The following is a 25,000-nucleotide window of genomic DNA, read 5'->3' on the forward strand; positions in this document are numbered from 1 at the left end:
CAATCAATTTAATAAACAAAAAAGATCTTGTAAAACTTTATTTTATATAATATTTTTATCATATCTTTTCAGGGTGTAATGACTTAGCGTGCGTGCACTTATGGCGGATGTATTGTACCTATTTACTATGCCTCCCCACGGGACAGAGTTAGACACCAGGGTCATTTTTTAACGTGGAGAAAAGGTACAAAAATAAAAATTGTCTCAGTCGTGAAGGATTTCTCCTCCGCCGAAACAGAACAAGAAAATAAAGTGCAGCATCTGAAGAACAGATACTACACTTTGATCTTGACCAAAAGGCCAAATTTTGTACTTTTACCAAAGTGTGAATTTAATGAAACGGTACTTAGAAAATGAAATATGTAAAATAAAGTGGCGCTTATGCACTTATGTTACCGTGATTTCGTTGTAAATAGTTTTTCAAGTTAAATTCAAGTTTTATGATAAATTATTTATTTATTAAATTGTTAGGTGTGTCTAAAGTAAATAAAAAAGTGTGTTCGGAAACAGATCGCTCGGTATCATGCTGGAAAATGCACTAATGGATTCAGTGTTAAGCAAAAGAGAAATATAACCTTGTGTTAGGAAAAATATAATATAGTTTTTTTTTTTTTTTTTTTGGAGTGTAATATTTTCACAAGTAAACAATCAAATGCAAGAGTTTTAAGCCGGAGAATGTCCTGAATTATATAAATAAAACGTAAGAATATTGTGTACGTAGAGAAATGGCGCCGTAATTTAGTTTAAAACTTTTCATTTAATGGCTGAGTAACCGAATAATGGAATTATAGGATGTATAATTATCAGCCAATCAGATGGACCGGATTTATGTAAGGGAGTAATCATTATTTGTGTAGATCGAAGGTACTTAGAATCTGCGATAGTGTAGGAAATCAGTAGTCAGTTAATGACGGAGAAGACTCAAGAAGGTAAAAAATATAATAAATGGGCGCGGAGTAGAATCGGGCTGTAAGAGAACTTGTGTAAGTGCGAGTGAAAATCTAGCTACTTCCTCTGTTGGTGACGACGGTGATGAACATGGCGCTCATCGGAATGAATGTAATGTTTTAATATTACGTATTTATGTGTATGTAATTGCGTTCTATAGTAAAATATGGTAATAGTCAATCGTGTACACGTAATAAATTTTTATATGCCATTTGTTGTTGACAAACTACGAGGGGCGTGCAATAAGTAATGGCCCTGGCCCACTTCCCATAGCAGTAGAGCAACGAAATTTGGAACAGTTATTAGTCTTTCTCTACATATGGTGGACCCAGAGTTATGCATTTCTCCCATCGTTTGATGCAGCTCCAGGGACCATTTGTGTAGAACACCCCAGGTTGGTCATCCAACCACGACGTGACTTCAGAAATCAAGGCTGCATCATCTGGGAAACGCTTTCCTCTAAAAAAACATCTTCATGGCTGGGAAGAGGTGAAAGTCAGAGGATGCAAGGTCAGGAGAGTAGGGCGGATGGGGGAGCGTTTCATAACCACACGCCCGTGCTTATGATCTGGCGACATGCGAGTTGTGGACCGGAGCGTTGTCCTGCAGGAGGCGGGTACCTTTGCTGATCTTGCCCCGTCTCTTGATTTTGATAGCTTCCCTTAATCTCCTCAAAAGTGAAGCATAATAGGCTCCTGTAATTGTGGTATCCTTTGCCAGGAAATCTGTCATCACTTATCCGTCCTGGCCCCAGAAGACTGTGAACATGACCTTAACAGCGGAGGGCTGCACGCTTGCCTCCTTTGGGTGTCGTGATTCCAAGTGCTTCCACTGCATTGACTGGGCTGTGGTGTCTTGATCATAGTGATGAACCCAGGTTTCATCCTGTGTAATCAATCTTTTGAAAAACTTTGACTCATCTTGGCACATCTCCAAATTCATCCTCGAGCACTCGACACGTTCTCGCTTCTGGAATGGTGTGAACAACCTGGGAATTCATCTGGCAGGCACCTTATGCATATGCAAATGGTCATGAATGATAGTTTCCAGAGACCCTGTACTAATCTTGACATCTTGGGTTATTTGGCTGATAGTAATGCGCCGATCTTCATAAATGGAATCCTCAACTTGACGGACAAATCCTTCATCAATGGCAGAAGGGGGGGCAGGTCTCGGAGCTGTTTCCACAGACTTCTGGTCATGTTTGAATTCACGATGCCAGCGTTTTACAAGGTCATATGATGGGGCATTATGACCATAAGTTTCTTTCATTTCATCAGAAGACTCCTGTGGTGTGCGTCCTTTCAAATACAAAAACCGGATCACTGCTCGACATTCAACAGGCTCAATTTCACACCTGACTCAGTTCAAACACTTGTAAAACAGAAACCACAATTAGTTCAGAGCTGTAATTTGACACATAATCCGTAGACATATTAATCATTGGACATGCAAAATTTCAGCTAGATCAGACAACTGAAAGTGGGTCAGGGACATTACTTATTGCACGCCAATAGTACTGTAGTTTTGTCCAGAGAGGACAAATGCGCCCCCTTTATTATATACAAGATTAAAAATGAATCGTCAGTTGTTTGCAGGCATTATAAATCCCACCTTCTCAGCAACTTCACATGATACTGACGTTCATTAGCTAAACACTACTTTCCTCAAGTAGATTACATTAACTCTAAACTTATTATAATTATATGTATTTACCTTATTCAGGTTTTCTTAAATAAAATCACCAAACCTATGTAAGTAAAAAGTCCACATGTTCCGAAACTAAAAAAAAAAAACTCAACCTTTATAAATTTCTTTCCCCGTAAACTTGACTCAAACTCTATTACTCCCCAATAAATTTATAATGTTTCCCTTTCATTTTATAATTTTTGATAATCATAAATCTGTTACTTTATAGTTATAAATCGATAATTGTTTTCCTTATTATTTTATATATAAAAAGATTTTATATAAATTTTATTGGACGCATATGTTTACCCATATTAATTAGACGTATCTTAACTCTATTCGCCGTTACCACCGCCACCGAGATTTGCAGACACTTTGACCCAAATTGGGAACTTGCGCAAGCCGTCACCTGTTTTCCCTTTCAGCACCTATTTATGACACGCCGTAACATACACTTTCGCTATTTATCCACTTCTATGTCGTCAGATTTTGTCATATCCCCCCTTTTTTTTATTTCATCCATTTTAACGAACAACTTCTTGACATCTTCAATCTTCATTTGTCCTTCTCTTTTTTTTAAATTCTAATTTGAATTTATTTAAATATAATTTTTCTTCCCCATACATTTCCCCTTTTTTCTCTTTCTCCCCCGCTCTCTTCTCTCTCCATCCATTACTCTAACTCTTATTTTTAATACACATATTTAATCAAAAATCTTTCCTTTTGATTTATTTATTTTTGGCTTAAATTTTCCGACGACATAGACTGGATAATTTGTTATCCCGTCTATAGAAACATCTTCTAATGATTTCAGTAAATACACCCAAGGTTTCAATAATAAAAACATATAATAAAATGAATTAAATTAACCAAATAAAATAGCACAATATAAATATAATAATTTTTACTATCATAATATATATATATATATATATATATATATATATATATATATATATATATATATATATATATATTGTGCCAGTAGACATTGCGGTCGTTGCGGGCAGAGTGCGTTGTTTCTCGGCGAAGGCGAGCTGCCTTTTGTCGATTCCAAAGGCGATTATGGTCACGACCTGAAATACGTCTGAGGACAAAAATACGAATCTACCAGGCCCTCGTCCGCTCAATACTTTTGTATGGATGTGAGACCTGGCCCATACGGAAAGCGGATCTGCGACGCGTAGAAGTTTTCGACTACTACAATCTCCGCCGCATTCTCCATGTCCGTCCCTTGGATTTCATCGCCAACAAAGAAGTCCGGCGTCGCTGCAATCTCCAGGCAATTAGTGACCTACTGCGGGCCCGACGCCTTCGATGGTTCGGCCATGCCTCTCGCTGTGATGCAGGGGTCTTTATCCACGAGGCTATCTCCCCACGTCCTCTACCCGGCTGGAAAAAAACGTGTCGGTGGCCAGCTAAGAACGTGGCTCGGGACTATCAAAGCCGACGCTGAGCTTATTTCGGGCCCGCTCATCTATGGCCTGTCTCGTTGGAGACGTGACTGGCTATTGCTCACTCGGGATCTTGCCTCCGATCGCCGGGCTTGGGCCGCAGCGGTACGAGATGTGCATCTTCATGAAGCCGACTCAACTCCTCCAGGGTGAATGTCGTTTACAGTACAAGTATATATATATATATATATATATATATATATATATATATATATATATATATATAGTAAGTTATAAAATATATATGGCGATTACGCTACACTGAATATTCCGCGTTTAATCAACTCTAGGACTCTTCAGACTTATGCGCATAAGCCTGAAGAGTCCTAGAGTGAATGAAACGCGGAATCACCAGTGTAGCTTAATCGCCATATACATTTTATAACTTACTAACAAGCTCTACCTACGTATTGAGCACTTTTGAAGTAAATACTTAAAGTTTACGCATAAATCTATACTTTCGTACATTTATTTTATGTAGGTAAATTAAGTAGTTATATATATACATATATCTATATACATATATATATACATACATATATACATATATATATACATATATATATATACATATATATACGTACATATATATATATACATATACATATATATGTATGTATGTATATCATAAATTAATAATTTAAATTCTATGACATGAAATGGTTAAGTTTCAAATCTAGAATTATTATTATATGCCAGACAAAAAATAAGATTCAAAAATATATTTCCTTAACCGAAAGGTTTTCGATCTCGACCCATTACCTCAGTGAAGAAAATATTAGCAAATTATAATGGTTTATACCTAATTTGCTAAATACAATAAACATAGAAAATCATAATTAAAAGTTTTTAAAGTTTTTAAAGCATAAGTTAAGGGAAATTATATAGTTGCTACAAATGTAAAGGATATTGAATTTCGCATCCAAATTGTATGACAAAATCCGAAGTAAAAGTCTTTGGTGGCAATGAGGTAAAGGAGTCTAATACGTATTTTTAATCTTACACGGTACAAGGTAAGAACCCGCAGTCTTATTTTGTAAGACCAATAATAACTGGATGTCCATACTAGTAGATCTATTGCATTACACTATTCTGAGATGTGTGTGTGTATATTTTATTTTACTTCAGTCGAAGTTCTCAGAATTCAACGGGCCCACAACCTGGGTCTAACACTTTGACCCTAAATGAGATACATAGATATTCGAATGTTCCATTTAAGTTCTTTATCTCTCAAACACTGAGTAAAGAAATTGAGAACATAATTTTTCTGTCCCCAATTAACCATTTTTATACATTGTAGTATATCTTTCATGTTGGTCTCTTGGTCTTACTGGATTCCAGGACAAGAATTTATCTAGTCTGGTGGAGTATCCAGCTTCGTGTTATTACTTGAGATAACATCACTTGGAGAAGGTGCACCATTCATCGTAAAAGTAAATGTGAGTTAGCCATAGTGAGGATATCTTATTTGGGCAGTGAATAATATGTGATTTCGAATATTTGGTCAGGGTTTACTTCTATGGAAAAAGTATCCTCACGCCAGGTTATTCTGACAAACCCCTGTACAGAGAGATCTTAGATACTCTAGGAAAGCGTCTAGATGGTATTCAAGTTCTCACCAGTATATATATATATATATATATATATATATATATATATATATATATATATATATATATATATATGGGTGTGCGTGTGTATTATATAATGTTTTTTATTTACTCAAACATTCTTTCTTCTCATTTTTACCATCCCATTCGGGTTTAGTGAGTGTGCCTCTGTACCCTCTCTTGTTTTTTTCTCTCTCTCACTCTGTTTAATGTTTTTTTTTCGTAACGTAACGCTCAAGTCTGTATTTCCTTTTTTCTACCTCTCCCTTTCTCCCCTTCCTTACTCCCACTCACCTCCTAATTCTAACGCCAGCAGACTGAAATGTTCCGCCCTATCATTGACGACTTCCTCACGTCAGGCTCTTTAGATTCGCTTCCGATACCCAAGTACCAAAACAGAAAGTGTCGCTTGAATGACTTCCACAACTGACACTAGAAAAGCAAAGTCCTGCTGCGTTCTGTTCAGCCATGAAACCTATAACGAGCAACATGACACAAATCCTCTTCAACCGCACTCACAACTAGTTCGTCTTTTTTTTTTTGTCTGAAAAACAAACCCTGTTTGGGTGTGGGTCCAACATTACTTATATTGACACTGTTTTTACCATGTCTACATGGCTTATATAAACCTTATGTTCACTGTTCAAGTTAATAAACAAGAAGGGTTTCAAGATGCACATATAATACTTATCGACTTGTTATCATTCAAGAGTCAAGAGTTGTGTATCTGTCTATGTACTACATGCCTCATGGTCGGGTAACCGGCGACCAAACTGGTTCCCCCGCCAGACTTGTTTGGTGAGGAGGGTGGCTAGTCTCCCTGAAGGATTAAAAACAAGACCTTCCAAAGAGCGAATGAATCCTTTTTCGGGGTCAACGGCCAACTAGCACCGTGTGTGTTTGTGTGTATGTATATGTGTGTTGGGGTGGAGAGGGCTCCCGTAAGCTGTGGTGAAGGCAACATTTCTAAGAGAAGCAAATCTCTGATTTAAAAAAAAACAAAGCGGGAGACCAGTACCCGCATTAAGCTGGTCTGCAGTTTAACTTGTTGCTGGCTATCTTATTCTTGCTTGTTGCTGGATCTCAACATTTTGAACCGAGAGAGAGAGAGAGAGAGACTTAGCTGTCATACAAAGCTAAGACTCTGTATATAGATACTCCCTCAGACATTTGTCTATTAAAATTGTCCTGTGGCGATGAAAGTCATTTTTGGGCTCATAGTGGCTGAGGAAGTGGCATTCGCCTGACAAGACGTTGCAATCATATATATATATATATATATATATATATATATATTTATTTATTTATTTATTTATATATATATATCAAATTTTAGTAATTCAATAAATTTAAAATTTATAACGTGAAATGGTTAAATTTCAAATCAATCTTTTTTTATTATTGTATGTAAGACAAAGAATACATTTGAAATACTATAACTCCTTACCCTATAGGTGTTCGATGTTCACCATCTCTTCAGAGGAGAAAATATTAGCAAATAATTATAATAGTTTACACCTTATTTGCGTAAACCAGTGAAACATGAAAAATGATAATTAAAAGTGTTTTAAGAATTTAAATATCATAAATTAAGGGAAGTTAACGAAAAGGATATTGAATTTTATATCCAATTTGCATGGTAAAATCTGAAATGAAGGTCTTTGGTAGCAGTGAGGTAATGGGATCCCATCTGTATTTTGAGTAATCCACGGCACAAAGTAACAGTCCAAAGTTGGCATTTTTTCCTGGATTTTTCTTTGTTTATGTAATGCGTCCGGTAAATAACCCATATAATACTATATAATAATTTATTTACCGGGCATTATATTAACAAAGAAGAAACGCAAGAACAGGCACGACGATGCAGTGGGGAGGTCAGTATACTGGGAACTGTGCAAACAATTGCATTCGGAACGCACAGCCAAATGGTAAAAACACAGGCCAGCAACAGTACTTGAAAACAGGAATCACAAAATCTTATGGGACCTAGACATACAAACAGGCAAACCCATCCAAGCAAGAAGACCAGATGTCGTTATAATTAAGATAAAGGAAAAGTCCTCTCAAATCGTTTACTTTGCTGTCCCAGCTAACCACAAGATGAATATTAAAGAAAATGGGAAACGGGGCAAATACACAGCGATAGCTTGAGAACTAAAAGGAATATGGATGATGAAAATCAAGATAATACCTATAATAGATGGAGCACTGGGAACAATTCCGGAAAGATTTGTAAAAGGAATGTGAGAAATTGGAACCATAGGAATGGCTGGAAAGATAAAAGGAATGAGAATAATGAACACAGCTAAAATATTAAGAAGACTAATACACATGAGCCACATGCGTGGGCTGGACAAACTGCTGCAGAGGCAAAACGTGAGGAAGCGTTATATGGAACATATAACATTGAAGCGGCATATCTGTATTCTATCCTCTCCCCACTTCCTCCGATTGCCCCATCACCGCTCCCCCTAAGAATGATGTCAAATAATCGAGAAGGGTCAAGGAGGATGGAAAGACCCAGGAGAAAGCGTTGACCAGACTGCCACTGGACAAGAACTGGAAGAGAACTGGGACCTTGGGGAGGCTTATTGCCACTCAAATTCTAGTTGAGACCAATGGTCGCTGTCAGTGAGTAATCTTGCATCTCGTCCCAACACTCATCATGAAACAACCTTCTCAGTAAACTTGCCACCATCAATTGGGATGCTGACCCCAAAACACTGAGGCAAACAGCTCTCGCACTGTGCCATTCCACAGCGGAGTATTGTGCCCCAGTATGGGCAAGATCATGCCATGCCCATAAAATTCGATGTAGAGCTGAACAAGGCATACCGGACCATAACTGGTGCCCTAAGACCAACTTCCTTGCCAGTTCTATACTGCCTAACTGGTATTCCACCACCACATATCAGGCGAGATGTCATCACCAGAATGGAACGGTACAAACGGCTTAACGACCACAGACACTCACTGTTTGCTCACCAATCAGTGAGACAAAGACTAAAATCTCGCAGTAGCTTCATCAATATAGAGGAAATCGATCCCAGGCAAGCTGCCTCCTATAGGATGGAACGATGGCGAGACTATAATAGCAGGAATAAAAATGAAGCCCTACTAGACCCAAAAGAAACACTTCCCCAGGGTTCAAACCTTGGTAGAAAAAACTGGGTGACTCTAAATAGAGCCAGAGCCAAAGAAGGCAAAACAAAAGACAATCTCCACAAGTGGGGCCTAGACACCTCACCTTTATGTCCATGTGGAGAGGTACAAACGATGCACCACCTTAGAGAAAACTTCCGATTGGGTCCTCATTGCTCAAACCAAGACCTTAAGGAGGTAAACAGCACCGCCATGGGATGGGTTAATTTCTACTGCGATAAGATATGATGATGAGCGAGTAGTCAATGATAAGCGGCTGTTGTGATAACGCAAAGTCATTTGTTAATTTTATCGAAAGAGTAGTGGAAACCTAAGGATAATTGGTGTTATCAGCTTCCGCAGGACACCATAGGTTGTCTTCAAGGTGAAGTCCTTGATGACCTGTGTGAAAGCTCTTTTCGAGTCAATAATAACAGTAATAATATCATCAGACGGATATCTCACTTGGATTTCTCACTTCAGATACGTCAAGAAGGGATTTTCATTGTTTACCTGAGTGAGTTTGGCGTGACAATAACTCCCAACAATATTCCAATACTCTCAATTCCCAATTGGTATTTTTTTTTACCATTTAATGTCGCACTACTCTTCGTCGAGTTGTTTTTTTTTTTTTTTTCTTAAGAAGTAATGTTGTTAAGGTATCAATAATCTACTTTCTAAGCATTCTTCATTACCCAATGGATTCCTCTCAACCGAAAAGCATTTCTGATCCCCACACCCATTCTGGGAGGGATTCGGTACGATATCATTCAGCAAGAAATGCACGAACTGAATGCACCAAATTAACCCTTGGTTGACAGTTAAATGAAAGCGTTGACAAGCCGAGTGGAAGTTGATACTTTCCGAGTAAGAAAACTTACATTGAGTGCGCAAATTGATTAAAAACACGCATATATATATATATATATATATATATATATATATATATATATATATATATATATATATATATATACATACATATATATATGTGTGTGTGTGTATGTGGGGGTGGGGGTGTACGTATATAAGCGTATACATACGGCATAATCACGTTGACACACCGGTTCTCGTCAGACCACCGAACTTAAGCAACGTTGAACCTGGCTAGTAGCAGATGGGTGACCGTTTGAGAATTCTAGGCGCTGCATGTACTCTCCCCTTACCTCCGCATTTGTTTCCAGTCGTCCTGAACTTTCACTTGCCACTGGTATTTGATAACGCTAACTCAGAAGAAGTATAGTTGGAGATTCCTCAACTCTCGCCACAAAAATTCAGCACAAACACCCTTACAGTGGGTATCCATAGTCTATCAAGACTGAAGGAAGCTATCATATATATATATATATATATATATATATATATATATATATATATATATATAGTGGCAAAAGTTGAGCAATCTCCAACCATATATCATTATAAATTATGAATAATTATTTATATATATATATACTTACAGACGCTAATGTTACATGCATGTGCAAGAGATGACAATCAACGTTGATCAACAGATTCTAATCCAACAAGAAAACCATCTTTGGCTCCATTAGCAAAGAATAAACCTCCACCATTCATCGCCACGAAAGAAAGGGACACTTAAACATTAATAAAGATTGAAGTTTAATGAAAACGATCTCAGAGTGGCCAAGTAACAGGAATTACGATCTCGCACACTAGGCTAACCGACCGACTTTTTACATTTCCCAGACAGAGCGGAAATTAAGAAAAACATTTAATTTCTTTTATGAGGCAACAATATTGCTCTATATGAACAATGTATAACACATAATTATATCTTCTTTTGTAGAATAAATAAACAACACTAGTGCATATTTCGTATCGGATTCTCGAAAATCTCTGGTAAGGCTGGATGAGAAACTTACGCAAACCGCCCGAATATGCTGAGCACTGGCTTAGTGGACTAGCCAATAAGAAGGCGACAACAGTCGCGATTAGCCTATAAGAAGCCAAACAGACGGCGTTTTATAAAATTAACAAAAGAAAATAAATGCTTATTAATTTTAAATCATGGCGCAGCACACACAACTTATCTAACTATGCTAGACAAGTCACACAGTACTGTAAACAGAATAAACTGATCGCATCTGAAATGAAGTGCAGAACATAGAAACCATAATTCTGAAGAAGAGAAGGTTGGGTGGTGTTGAAACACACCTTTATCGATTCGATAAACTACTTTTAGCTATAAGATTTACTCTAACCCAAAATTCTAACCATAACTCACCCCAAACCTTTAGTTTGTAACCCCACGTTAATCCCATGGGGTGTTGTGTCACCCCAATTTTGCTTAACTGCTCATTATTTCTAGTTGGTAACTTATTTCTTTTCCTCTCTCACTCTCAGTACTCTCCTGACTCCATAATAGGATAACAGATGTGATATAGCGCAGTTGTATTTCAGTTTTCCTCGGAGGTAAACGCACTTTGTCCTTATAGGGTGCCCAGTCACTCCTGCTGCTTAACGTATGTATTATTTTATGAGTTTTTGTATTTTTCTAGTGAGAATAAACATGTGTAGATATAAGCGCATATTATGCATCATTAAGCTACACTGTAATATATAATATGGGATTTATGTGTTTTGTTATTTTATTTATCATAAGATTTGATGGGATTATTATTTTATTAACAATTTTTTTTTTTTACGAGGAAGTCACCACTTATAAGGTCCGGACGCCACTCGCGGATAAGGGTTATTGCGTGTACAGTCATCAATAGGATAATATCTTAGTAATCGCTAGTAATGGAGATCTGATAAAGTGTCTTGCTTAAGGGGACGGTTCAAGAGGAACTTGTTTATGTTGGATTTGAAGACATCCAAGTTGTAGTCAGGTGGGAAACAGGCAAACGGAAGGGAGTTCCACAGTCGTGCACTTCTAAGAAAGAAGCTATATTCATGGAATCTACGTTTTGATTTAGACACAGATAAAGAGTGGGGAAAATTATTGTCGATGGTTTCAGCTAGACGGGTGTTTTTCATGAAAGATTGGCGAGGGGGAAACATAGATTGGAGCTCAGACGAACACTTCCCAAGGAAGTGCTTGTCTGATCACTCCTTTAGTTTCGTAACTCTGAGCTTAGCTAATGTAATATCTTAAGTTTTCCTTAGTTTTATAATTCTTCCTTAGTTTTATCATTTTTCCTTAGTTTTATCATTGAGTTTTGGGAAAATCTCTGTAATCCGTTTTCCGCCAGAAATGTGGCTGTTAAGGGGTCAACGTTCAACGATATGACCTTTAAGAACTCTAACAAACTCCTCCGACAATTTTGGGCCTAAACACTTGAAATTTTAGATATAGGTTCCTTGAACATGAATCTAAATTAATAACTGGATTTGGGCCTAAAACAATAAATGTTAAGGGGTCATAATAGGGGTCAAATTTTAAAAAAATTGACCGCTTTTTTTGCTCAACATAAACCTCCAAACACCCGGGCAACGCCGGGCTGAAATGCTAGTATATATATACGAGTGGAAATTTGTTCGGCATATTTAGGCATTAATAATTCAAATAATAATTTAATTCAGCATTACGTTGTCGAAGCAGTATTAACATGTTATTTAGAACAACAAATTGTAATTCGTTATCAATGTCATCATTTCGTATAAATCTTCTAGTCAAAGTCATTATGGATTACGAAAGGGACCACGTGATGGTTGCCAACGTCCTAAATTAAAATGATTTGTGTGGAAAAAACTGCATTCAAACTTGAACCACCCAGATCGTCAGTCCGTGTTGTTACCCACTAGACAACTGTCAACCCCCGTTTTAGAAAATAAAAAAATTGGTCAGATCAATCAATTATTCCGCAACATTAACAAAAATATAACAAGTAATCTCTAACTATTATATAAAAAGGACTCTGTATGCATGGGTATGTTTAATAAATTCGTTCCCTATGGACTCGAAAACAGTCGGGCCGATTTTTATGACATTTCACAGAAATATACTTTATACATCTGGCATTGTTCTTAGATAGCTATAGCATTAGAATATTCTCGATAAATATCGATAATCAATAATCGAAATAATCCGGTAAAAGACGAACAGGTGACTGTGACCAATGTTTACATTTTACGCAGATTTACACTACAAGTTCATTTTAGAATTTTTATTAAAACACAATTCAAAAGGTCTGACATATAAAATTAACAGCAGTTTTTTTTTTTATATATATATATATATATGACAGTGGCGCGTTCAAAATAAATGTTTCTGTTTAATGCACAATTGCACTATGATACTTGAGGATTTTTTCATTTTAAACTTAAACTAAAGCCACGATCGCCGAACAAACAATAATGCCAAGCGTATAAAATCAAGAATAGGTTCTTTGATATAACAGTGACGTGTTCGAAATGAATGATTCTGTTTAGAGCACAATTGAAACATGATACTTGACTTTCACATTTGAAACTGTAGTTCAAGCCATTATATATAAAATAATTGCATAGAATCAACAGTTGGTTATTGACAGTGCAATGTAGGCTGCAATGTATTATGAATTAAGTCACCGTAAAGAAACGTGTGAAACCGTTGCCTGATTGTTTAATGTCGAATCCAGTAATTTTGGAAAAAAGTGTTTTTGTGGATATTATAAAATGTTTTTTGTTTGTTTTATTTAATACCATATAAACCCATTTCGGGCAAAGCTATTTTGGTAGAAATTTTTATACGCCAACTTTATTATATCTTCAAATATTTATTCAGGGTGTTTAGTTTGGTTATTTTGATGGCTAAATTTGTTGCTTTTGTTTCCAATCTTGCAGAAAATGACTGAGGTTTGCAACGAGAAGGGGAGAAACTATAGCACCAACGTTTGGTGCATTTTTAATCAGGAATCCCGTAACTTCAGATAGCCCGATCTGGTAGCACAAGATTCCGACAAAGTTTTACAAGTTCCGAAGAAGATAGTTAAAATTCAAGATAGTTCCGAAAGATCGATAGGTAAAGAGGGTTAATAAACTTATGAAACTGACCTTAGCTTGGCTTAGGAAGGGTGGATGTTCCATTTCAAGTTGATCGGATTTCGATTTCATCGAATCATCGAACTGTCTTTTGATTACGTAATGTGCAGGACCCGGAACACACTGAAAAGAAAGCATATATCAAAAATTTTCTGAAACTGGTTAAAATTGTAAGTATATCAGTATATAATTGTTCAATTACTATAATTTTACACAAGGTTGGATTCGAGAGTACTTCAAGCTTAGTTTATGCAAAATTATAATCAATCTATCTATATATCTATATATATATATAAAAAAGTGAACGTGTCTGTGTGTCTGTCTGTGAATCTGTCTATGTACATTTCCCTACGCAATAACTCTGTCAATTTTTAGTCTACAGACTCCAAATTTGATATACAGGGTACTAAGATTTGGGAAAATCTTTGTAATCTGTTCTCGGTCAGAAATTTGGCTGTTAAGGGGGGTCAAAGTTCAACTATTTAATCTTTGAGAACTCTACCAAACTCTTTCGCCAATTTTGGGTCTAAACACTTGAAATTTTAAATAGAGGTTTCTTGGACATGGATCTAACTTAATAACTTTATTTGAGCCCAAAACAATAAATGTTAAGGGGTCATAATAGGAGTCAAAGTTTTTAAAAATTACCGCTTTTTTTTTTTTTTTTTTTTTTTTGCTCAACATACACCTCCAAACACCCGGGCAACGCCGGGCTGAAATGAACTATTATTTATACTTCTATAAATTTCACTTTACATGTCCGTCTCCTTCAGTGCCAACTTTATTTCTCCCTGACCCGTTGTGTCTTTTTATTTCTTTTTCTTTAGGCGCAAGCCCGAGATCACGTGACAATTTGTAACGCGCGCAAATGCTGCTCTTGCTGCTAATAAAATCGCTTGCCATGCATCGCTCTGCTGCTGCTGATCCTCTCATACGCGGTCATATGTGCTCTGTTACAGAATGAAAGATGGGCGACATAAAGTTGATTCAAGACAAAACAGAGAGACTATAAAGAATGACGTCACGTTTTCCAGCGGAAAGAAAACTAAGATTTCTTTCTCCCCAGGTGTTATATTTTTGAACTCATCGAGTAACTTTCCGATGCATTGCGACTGCCAATTTTTATTGTACATTAAAATCCAGTATCAAATCCAATAGTAAAAATATTATTGGAATGTTTCTGATATAAAGTCGCAAAAGATTATTATGGGTCAAGTATTTAATTAAGATAAAGTGCCGTTGATATTAATTTATTTTATTGCGGACTATTATCCTCATCTTTCTTAAATGTTGTTTCCTTTGACCTTTGTCAGGTATTAACCGCGACGGGATAGGAAGTTCGAATATCCTAACTGCATTCTCAGCAATTACTGCCATCCATAGTTGTTGTCGTCTCACCACGTTTTGAGCAAGTGAGCCTCTGGCCGGCTTCGGGTAAGATTGAAACCGCTATTTTCAGATAATTCTCACCTGGAATCGTAGAGATTCAATGTCTCCATCTCCTGCGCCAAGACGTGGTGAGAGGACGACAAATACGGATGGCAGTAATTGATGTGAATGCAGTCAGGAGATTCGGAGTTCCTATTCCGTCGTGGTTACCACCTGACGAAGGCCGGAGGAATAGTTAACCGAAACGTCGTGAAACAACAACTAAGAAAGATGAGAATAATAGTCCGCAATAAAATAAATTAATAAATAAAAATCATCTCAATAATGAATTCCAATTAAATAATATATATAGCCTTTCGGTACGGACCCGACCATGGAAGATCAGATAATAAATAAACGTGTATTTATAAGACCAAAAATCCAATCTGGATCCCCCTTCGGGGCCCGTGGCGCAGTTGATAGAGACGTTGAATCTCTACGGTTCCAGGTTAGAATTGTCTGAAGATATCGGTTTCAATCCTACCCAAAGCCAGTCAAAGGCTTACTTGGCCAAAATGTGGTGAGACGACAACAACTATGGATGGCAGTAATAGCTGAGAATGCATTTAGGAGATTCTGAATTCCTATGCGTCGCGGTTGCCACCTGACGAAGAAGGAATAGTTGACCGAACCGTCGTGAAACATCATCTCAGAAAGATGAGGATAATAGTCCGCAATCAAATAAATTAATTAACAATACTCATCTCAATAATGAATTCCAATTAAATAATATATATAGCCGTTGATATGTTAGAAACAATAAAAGACAGAATCTAGTCTCCAAACAACGCCATTGATTTAGGTTAGTGATGTCAGAAAATCAAACAAAGGAATAGTTTGATTTATACACCTAGCCCAGCCCAGTTTGGAGTTAGCGTTAAAGTCAAGGAGTTATGAATTGACTTACACGGTCTCTGGACGCCCGGGGTAAGCTATCGGGCGCAAGATGGAGCAAAAATGTAAACTTGAACTAGCGTTACATAGGTCCGGAACGGATCTAGACGAAAATAAAAATCTATATTAAAAGTTTATAAGTTGCTCCTTGACGTTCTTTATTTTTCGGAGTGAAGAATTAATGGTTGGCAACAAAAGACGCTCACCTCAGTGGTTACACACCGACTAAATTCTACGACACTTCTCCAAGTCAGAGTGCCATATAAAAAGAGCCATGCTTACTCTTCCTTGTCTGCGACCAGTCTCATTTAATGGAGTTTATTTTTTTTAATGCAGACGAAACCATTACGGTGGAGAAGTACTGTCAACACATAGATGTCATGCATTAGAAACTTCAACAACAACACCCAGTATTAGTCAACAGAAAGGTCCAATTCTTGTCTACGATAATGGTCGACCGCACGTTGCTAAACGGACTCTGCAGAAATTGAATGAATTGGGCTACGAAATTCTTCCTCATCCGCTATACTCTCCAGACATCTTACCCACTGACTATCACTTGTTCAAGAATCTCAACATCTTTCTGCGTAAGAAAAGCTTCAGGAACGACTTGACTGCCACCAGAACGCAAGATTTTTATATAACTGGTATGAATACACTTGTTTTGCGTTGGCAAAAGCATGTCCATTATAATGGTACTTATTTCCATCAATAAATCTTTGTTTGATCTGAGATAAGCTTATCTGAATATAAAAGATAAATACCGCAAGAATTTTTGACAACCTAATTTTTTGTAGGCAAGTGATTCTTGGAGCAGTACATTCTGGGAATAATGCGTTCCGAGAATATTGCGTTCTGGGAATAATGCGTTCCGAGAATATTGCGTTCTGGGAATAATGCGTTCTGGGAATATTGAGTTCCGGAAATGGTGAATTCTAGGAATAGTGTATTCTGAGAGTAGTTAAATCTAGAATCAGTTCAGTCTAGAAATAGTTCATTTTAGCAGTAGTGCATTACTGGAGGAATCTTTTGTGATTTGTTTCGTTCAGACTTATGATTGCACTCTTTTGCAAAATTCTATCCCATTTTGCAAAGCTAAAAAAAAAAAAAATTCTTCCAAAAAATAATAAACCCCAGGAATTCGGAGATATAAAGAACGTGAAGTGTAAACATTTTTGCCAACAGGATTGTACATGAAAAGTGTTTATATGCCGCAAAACAAAACAAAACAAACAAACCAAACACCCTGGATAAATATTTGAAGAAATAAAGAATTTGAAACACTAAAACGTTTTTTTCTAAAATGATAGAACCTGAAAAAGGGTTGATATGCCACATTAACAGCAATCAAATAAAGTAAAAAGTACATGAGAAATATTTGAAGATATAAATGACTTAAAGCATAAAACTTTATTTTCTTAAATATTACCGGATGTGAGGTTCAATAATTCGAAAAGGGATAATATATCGTAAGAAAAACGACTGAACCAAAATGCATTAAAGATAAGATGTTCATTTTTTGGTCCCCCGACAAAAGGAGGGTGGACCTGTAAATTCACACTTGTCCGTTCGTCTGTTCGCACTTTTCTCAATAACTACTTGGAATGTGTTTCAATTTTGCACAAACATTAGACATGATATGAGTAAATAAAGTAACAGAACGGATTTTCTGGGAAAACTCCAGTTGCCTCCCCCCATGGGTGCTTTTTCGGTTTCAATGGCTAAAATTGACACTTTTGTGCTTCTCAAAAATAAATTGATGCCTTGGATTTTATAAAACTTTCTGAAAAGTTGTAACTATCTGATTTCTATATAATTTTGTTTGTCTATACTTCGCGATAGCTCTTAGATGTGCCCCAGGGGCTCTTTTAGAGCTAATAAAAACACCCCATTTTTGGGACTATTTTACCATATTTTCCCCAAATTTCTGGGTATGTCTATATAGCAGTTTTGCATGGTGCTGAACTCAAACTTAAATACGCTAAGCCCTTGGGAACTTCTAGGGCTAAATGGTGGAGGGACAAATGATGGACTTAGTCATTTCTTTTTTTTTTTTTTGTATGGTGCAGAACTCAAGTTTGCATATGTTAAGGCCTAAAACTGCACTGTTTGTTTATTTCACCAGGATTTGCCGTCTCCTGGGGACTGTTGGGACTAAATAGGCGGGGGGCGGGGTGCAAATTCTGAATTCATTTTTTTATGCCTCGTTCACTTTGCACTCCCGAGGGACCATGCATGTTTAACTTGCTTTATCGAGTTTTCATATCTAAATTCTTATGTAATGTTTGAATTTTCATTCTTGTCGTTTTAAAATTGTTTTCTGGTAATATTTAATTTAGTTTTCGAAAATACTATTTATGATGTTGTTGCTAATAATTAATTTGTTTCTCCTAATCTTTTCGTATGTTTTGTTTTTTTCCTTGTAATATAGCATTGATATTTAATATCCCGAAAATTGTTTGTATGCCGGAATAGCAAGGAAGAAACCAAACTAGTCACTCTTATCCTCGAGTGGCTTTGTTCCCTGATACGTGCTTACTCATTAGTAAAAAGAAAGTCATCTAAAATGATATTTAAACGTTGAGGTTAAGGGTTTGGGTTACGACAAATTAAATTTAGTGTGACAAACTGACAATGCAAAATGGAACATCACTGACAGACAGACTGAGTTTCTTGTTGAGATTTACGGATGCGCAGACAAAATGGAGAAACGTTTTCTTGTTGCTTGAAGCTTATTAAAAAAAAATGGCGACGAAAGAAATTGTTCGGAAAAGGCAATGATATTTTGGTATTCTGTCATTTTCGATATTTAAATCAGGCGTCAGAAAGACAAGGTTGATGAATGTCAAGTCACAAGAGTTAAGAATAATGAATGTAAGGAAAAAAAAAAGGTTTTGAAAGCAAAAAGAAAGTAATTGACGAATCGGTCGAATTAATCAAACAAGTAAAAAAAAAAACAACAAAAAGAAATGTAGACGTGAAGAAGAAAGTAAGAACAAGGAGTGAGAACTGAAAATGGACAAAGAATTGGGTGGATGTACAGAAAAAGAGAGAGTGAGAAAGCATGATAGATTATAATTGAGGAGATAGAAGAGTGGAGAAGGCGGGAAAGAATAAAGACGAAATAAAGACTGAAAAGGCAGAAAAAGGTCTAAATTAGAAAGTTTGAAAAAACAAACGTTGAAAGTCAGTAACATAACAAATACTACTACTCATAATAATAACAGAATTAATACTACTACAACTAATAATACAACTACTAACAATAAGATGAATATTACTACTAATAAAACTGATAATCGATGTCTGTTCAATCTCAAGGCACAATGGACATCCCTGTAATCGTAGGTGCGTGTGTGATTGTGATATAAGTGTTGCGTAATAATCAACCGCGCCCCTCCTTAAACGATACTGCTTCGTTTCAGCGGCAAGAGGAAGATCATGGCTGACTGGAAACAATGCCGAGATAAGCGGAGAGCACATACAGCACCAGCTATTGCTAAATAGTCTAGCATCTTGTACTGGCCAGGCTTAACCTTCCTAAATTCCGTGATCTGACAGGACGTGATTATGCCGTATATATTAATAATAAGATGACTACTACTAATACTACTACCACTACTACCGACTAAGCACCACCAACAATAATAATACAAATAATAATAATAATTTACTCAGATGAACAAACGTGAAAAGAAGTCAAAAAGATAAACAAGAGGAAAATAACTAGAAGATGATGAAAAAGTAGGAATGTAACCATAGGGAAAAGCCTCAGCAAGAAACAGGAAGAAGTGAAGGAAACCAGGCCGATAGAAATTAGTCGCGTGCTCTCGTGTAATGAATGAATGCGTGAATGTAGGATTGACATGAAATTCTTAAAGATAAACTAAAATGACCGAAAAATGGGCTGAAATGACTTAAATAAGTAAAAAGTAAATGACTTAGAATGACTTTAATGAAATTAAGGATGAATTGAATGACCTTAAGAATGACTTGAATGCTTAAAAAATAAGTGGAATCCTGCAAAAACAACTTGAATGATCTGGAGAATGACTTGAACGGCTTTGAGACTGATTGCTTGCAAAGTGGGTGATCATTTTACATTAAATTAATAAAGAAAAGTGATCCCCCATTTTATATCACAAAGTTACAAACATAAGTACAGCATGTAGTAAGAACAGATACTACACTTTAATCTTGGCAAAAACGCCAAGAAAATGGTATTTATTTGCTCCCCCACCGAGCAAATTAGGCATAAGGCCGATTTTTAAAGTGAGGAGTGAAGGGGAAATGGGGACCAACACCCCGGAGAGTAGGGGAGCTGGATACTGATTATTGGTATGAAGGGTTGCCCCTACATTGACCAAGGTCTTATCTGTGAAGTCGCCCCCACATAGTGTCTTTGCTTGCAGTATCTACCGGAACAGATACTACACTTTGATCTACGAAAATGATCAACTGGAGAGCACCAGGTTGTACCGGAATACATGCCTAGTCGTTTTTAAAAAAAACATATATGCAATAGATGATTAATTCTATAATGCGCATACTGCATAAATCAAAATGTCATATTTAAGCGTATTGTACGACCGGGCAACGCTGGACGTCCAGCTAATGAAAGATTGAATAGCAAAAAAGTTTAAATGATGATGTTTAAGAATTTAAGTGCGGATATTCAGGAGGAGGAGAAGAAGAAGAAGAAGAAGAAGAAGAAGAAGAAGAAGAAGAAGAAGAAGAAATAAAAGAGAAAGAATAAAAGGAAGAAGAAGAGGAAGAAGAAGAGGAAGAAGAGAAAGAAAAGGAAGAAGAAGAAAAATAAGAAGAAAAGGAGAAAAAATAGAAGAAAAAGAAAAGGAAGAAGAAGAAGAAAAGGAGAAAAAATAGAAGAAAAAGAAAAGGAAGAAGAAGAAAAAGAAGAAAAAGAATAATAATAAGAATAAATAAAACAGAAAGAAAAAGAAGACAAAGAAGAAAGAAAAGAGAAAGAAGAAAAGGAAGAAAAAGAAATGAAAGAGAAAGAAAAGGAAGAAAAAGAAGAAAAGAAGAAGAAGAAATAAAAGAGAAAGAAGAAAAGGAAGAAGAGGAAGAAATGAAAGAGAAAGAAGAAAAAGAAAACGAATAAAAAGAAATAAAAGAGAAAGAAGAAAAAGGAAGAAGAGGAAGAAATGAGAGAGAAAGAAGAAAAGGAAGAAGAAGAAGAAAGAAGAAGAAGAAGAACAAATAAAAGAGAAAGAAAAGAGGAAGAAATAAAAGAGAAAGAAAAGAAAGAAATAAAAGAGAAAGAAAAGGAAAAAGAAAAAAAAGAAAAAGAAAAGGAAGAAAAAGAAGAGGAAGAAGAAAAAGAGGAAGAAGAAGAAGAAATAAAAGAGAAGGAAGAAAAGGAAGAAGAAGAGGAAGAAATGAAAGAGAAAGACAAGGAAGAAGGAAAAGAAGATATAGGAAAAGGAGAAAAAGAGAAAGAGGAAAAAGAAGAAAAAGAAGGAGAAGAAGATATAGGAAAAAAGAAGAGAAAGAGGAAAAAGACAAGAAAAAAGACGTTTGGAGAAAAATAAGAGAATTAAGATGAAGAAAAAGACGAAGAACAGATAAAAAAAAAAAAGTAAAATAGAAACGGTAAAAAATTATGAAAAAAGAGAAACGGGACAAAAAAATAAGAATTGTTGGGAGAAAAGAGAATAAGAACACGAGAACATGTTGAAGAAGAGGTGAATGAATAGAAAGTAAAAATACTAATGGGGAAAGAAATATGAAAAGGATGAAAGCACAGGAAGAAAAGTGGGAAAAGAAGAGGAAAGAGGAAATAAGATGCAGAAAAAACGGGGTGATTGAGGGTAGAAAATGACGAAGAAAAATAATGAATGAAAGGTTGTTGGCCGTTTTTGTTTTACGGCATATCAACCCTTTTCAAGTCATTTACTGCCAAATCTAGTGTTTTTGAAGAAATATTTTTTTAATAGAATATATTTGGGGTTTTTTTTCAAGTCAGTTTCTATTTAACCCCTAATTGGGACCATAACAGCTACTACCACTCCGGGTCAGAGCGGACCTTAGAGCAATGGCAATTAAAAGGTGACTCAACACTCCCCAAAACTCGCAAGCTTGCGCCTCACCTCATTTCCAGTCATAACGTCATATCCAGGACCATGAATAAAAGAGAAGGTAGTCGAAAAGAAGATAAAAAAAAGAAAGAGATGGAGAAAGAAATAAAACGGAACAGGGAAACGAACTGAGAATAGGAAGACGAAAACGAAAAAAAAAGAAGAAAATAAAGAGAAAATGTAGGAATAGGAAAGGAAGAAGAAAGCACGAAGAATATAAAAGAGAAAGAAAGATATTAAAAAGTAGAAGAGGAAAAAGAATGGAGATTTCCGTAGGAGAAAAAAAAAACGAGGAAATAAATAAGAAAATCAAACTGAGAAAGGATTTGTGTGAAGAAAATATGAAATAGGAGACCAAGTTTAAATTAGGACTGAAGAAGATTGGGAAAGTGAAAGGGGGGGGCGTTGAAGAAACGCTAACCTACTGAAACTCACAGAAGTAATTGGAAATAAAAATTGAAAAAATTAAATTCTTGAACTGATTAAAATGATACGAAATGAGTGAACAATAAAAAAAATAAAAATAAAAACGATCCGTACAAAGAAACGAAACAAAAAAAAATGTCTTAGAAAACGGTTAAACAATCTTTAAGACATAATAAAGAACTGAAGTAAAAGAAAAGTAAAAAAAATAATAAACGAGACTAGAAAGAGTGAGAGTGTGTGAATGAGAGTGAAAAGAAAGAGGGGTGGGGAGGAGAGTTCTGGAGGCGAGGTTGAAACTTCGGTATCGCCAAAATAAAGAGCAAAAAAAAAAAAAATTGACGCCTTATGACAGGTAGGACAGATATTGACTCTTCAACCTCCCCCGTCACTCAACAGGAAAGGAACCGGGAGGGAGAGAGTGGTTCCGCGGTAAAAAGCGGCATTTGACAGCGGCCCTTCATGTGTTGATGACACAACTATATTCAGAAGTCACGTCTTGATTAAAATATGTCAGAGTTGCAGTCGGGGGGTCAATAAGGTCATGAAAGAAAATTTGCATAACCAAGGCTGCTTTTATAAAGACGACGAAACGGAAAACAGAAAACATACACACACGATCATACATATATATATACATATATATATATATGTACATATATATATATATATATATATATATATATATATATATATATATATATATATATATATATATATATATATATATATATATATATATATATATATATATATATATATATATAACAGAGGAATAAGTATTTCGAGTGCCCGCTTTTTTTCTGAATTTTATAAACATAAATTCATGTATAACATAATTATTTTTCCCAAATACATAACTGTCTATCTTTATGCACGTTATATATATATATATATATATATATATATATATATATATATGTGTGTGTGTGTGTGTGTGTGTGTGTGTGTGTGTGTCTTTATGCACGCTATATATATATATATATATATATATATATATATATATATGGGGGGGGTTGTGTGATTATTATAAGTAGATAAAATCCGACGATATGAAATTAAAATGGAGGCGGAGAGTCTTACAGGGTCGAAGTTTCGCCTATCTTATGCGGACTTTCTCAAGCAGGATAGTCAATAATTTACCAATCCTGTTAAGAAAGCCCATATAAAACGAGCGAATCGCCTTCATTTTAATTTCACACACACACATATATATATATATATATATATATATATATATACATACATATATATACATACATATATACACATACATATATACACATACATATATATATATATATAATAAATTCCGCAGCCAAACAACGTCGCAGCCTACAACAGACATGGCAGTCAACGAACATGGCTCTTGTGGGCTGCGATATTGTTTGACTGGGGAATTTATTATATACAATCTCTCACATTCTGAATATATATATATATATATATATATATATATATGTATTATGTATGCATATATATATACATATATATAGAGAGAGAGAGAAAGAGAGAGAAAGATACATATATATATATGTATTATATATGCATATATATATATATATATATATAGAGAGAGAGAGAGAGAGAGAGAAAGATATATATATATGTATTATGTATGCATATATATATACATATATATATATATATATATATATATATATGTATTATGTATGCATATATATATATATGTATATATATAGAGAGAGAGAAAGATATATATATATATATATATATATATAGAGAGAGAGAGAAAGATATATATATATATATATATATATATATATATGTGTGTGTGTGTGTGTGTGTATTATATGCATATATATATATATATACATATATATAGAGAGGGGGAGAGAGAGAAAGATATATATATATATATATATATATATATGTATTATATATGCATATATATATAGAGAGAGAGGGGGGAGAGAGAAAGATACATATATATATATATATGTATTATATATGCACATATATATATATATATATATATATATATATATATATATATATATATATCCATACGAGGCGCCTTGAATAAGTTTCCAGACTCTAAAAATTTAGTAGTTTATTGCTATACATCTATCTTTTATGATTACAAGTTCAAAGGAACAGCTACCGCAGGAATTGGAATGTACCTTTAAAAAGCCTGATTGTCACAAGTCATGATTTTTTTTTAAAACGCAATCTGGAAATAAGGATACCTTAGCAGAACCATATGCAATGAAATTATGTTTTAAACTTAACAAAAATTCCACAAAAACGCATGGAATATATCAAACTGCTTTTGGACCATTTTGCATGAATCGAGCATCAGTTT

At 35.4% G+C, this 25,000-nt stretch overlaps 1 protein-coding gene across 1 annotated transcript in view; it reads right to left on the reverse strand.

Annotated features, from left to right (window-relative positions):
- Window positions 1-25,000, reverse strand: part of LOC145265676 (sperm-tail PG-rich repeat-containing protein 2-like) — a 1,924,518-nt gene that overhangs the window by 1,253,374 nt on the left and 646,144 nt on the right. The window contains exon 7 of the mRNA XM_080121737.1: window positions 13,844-13,954. Coding sequence (XP_079977863.1) covers window positions 13,844-13,954 — 111 coding nt within the window. The remainder of the gene's footprint in view (window positions 1-13,843; window positions 13,955-25,000) is intronic.

This window comes from Euprymna scolopes, chromosome 40, assembly GCF_053919585.1.
Source record: "Euprymna scolopes isolate OS-2025 chromosome 40, ASM5391958v1, whole genome shotgun sequence".
Lineage (NCBI taxonomy): Eukaryota > Metazoa > Mollusca > Cephalopoda > Sepiida > Sepiolidae > Euprymna > Euprymna scolopes.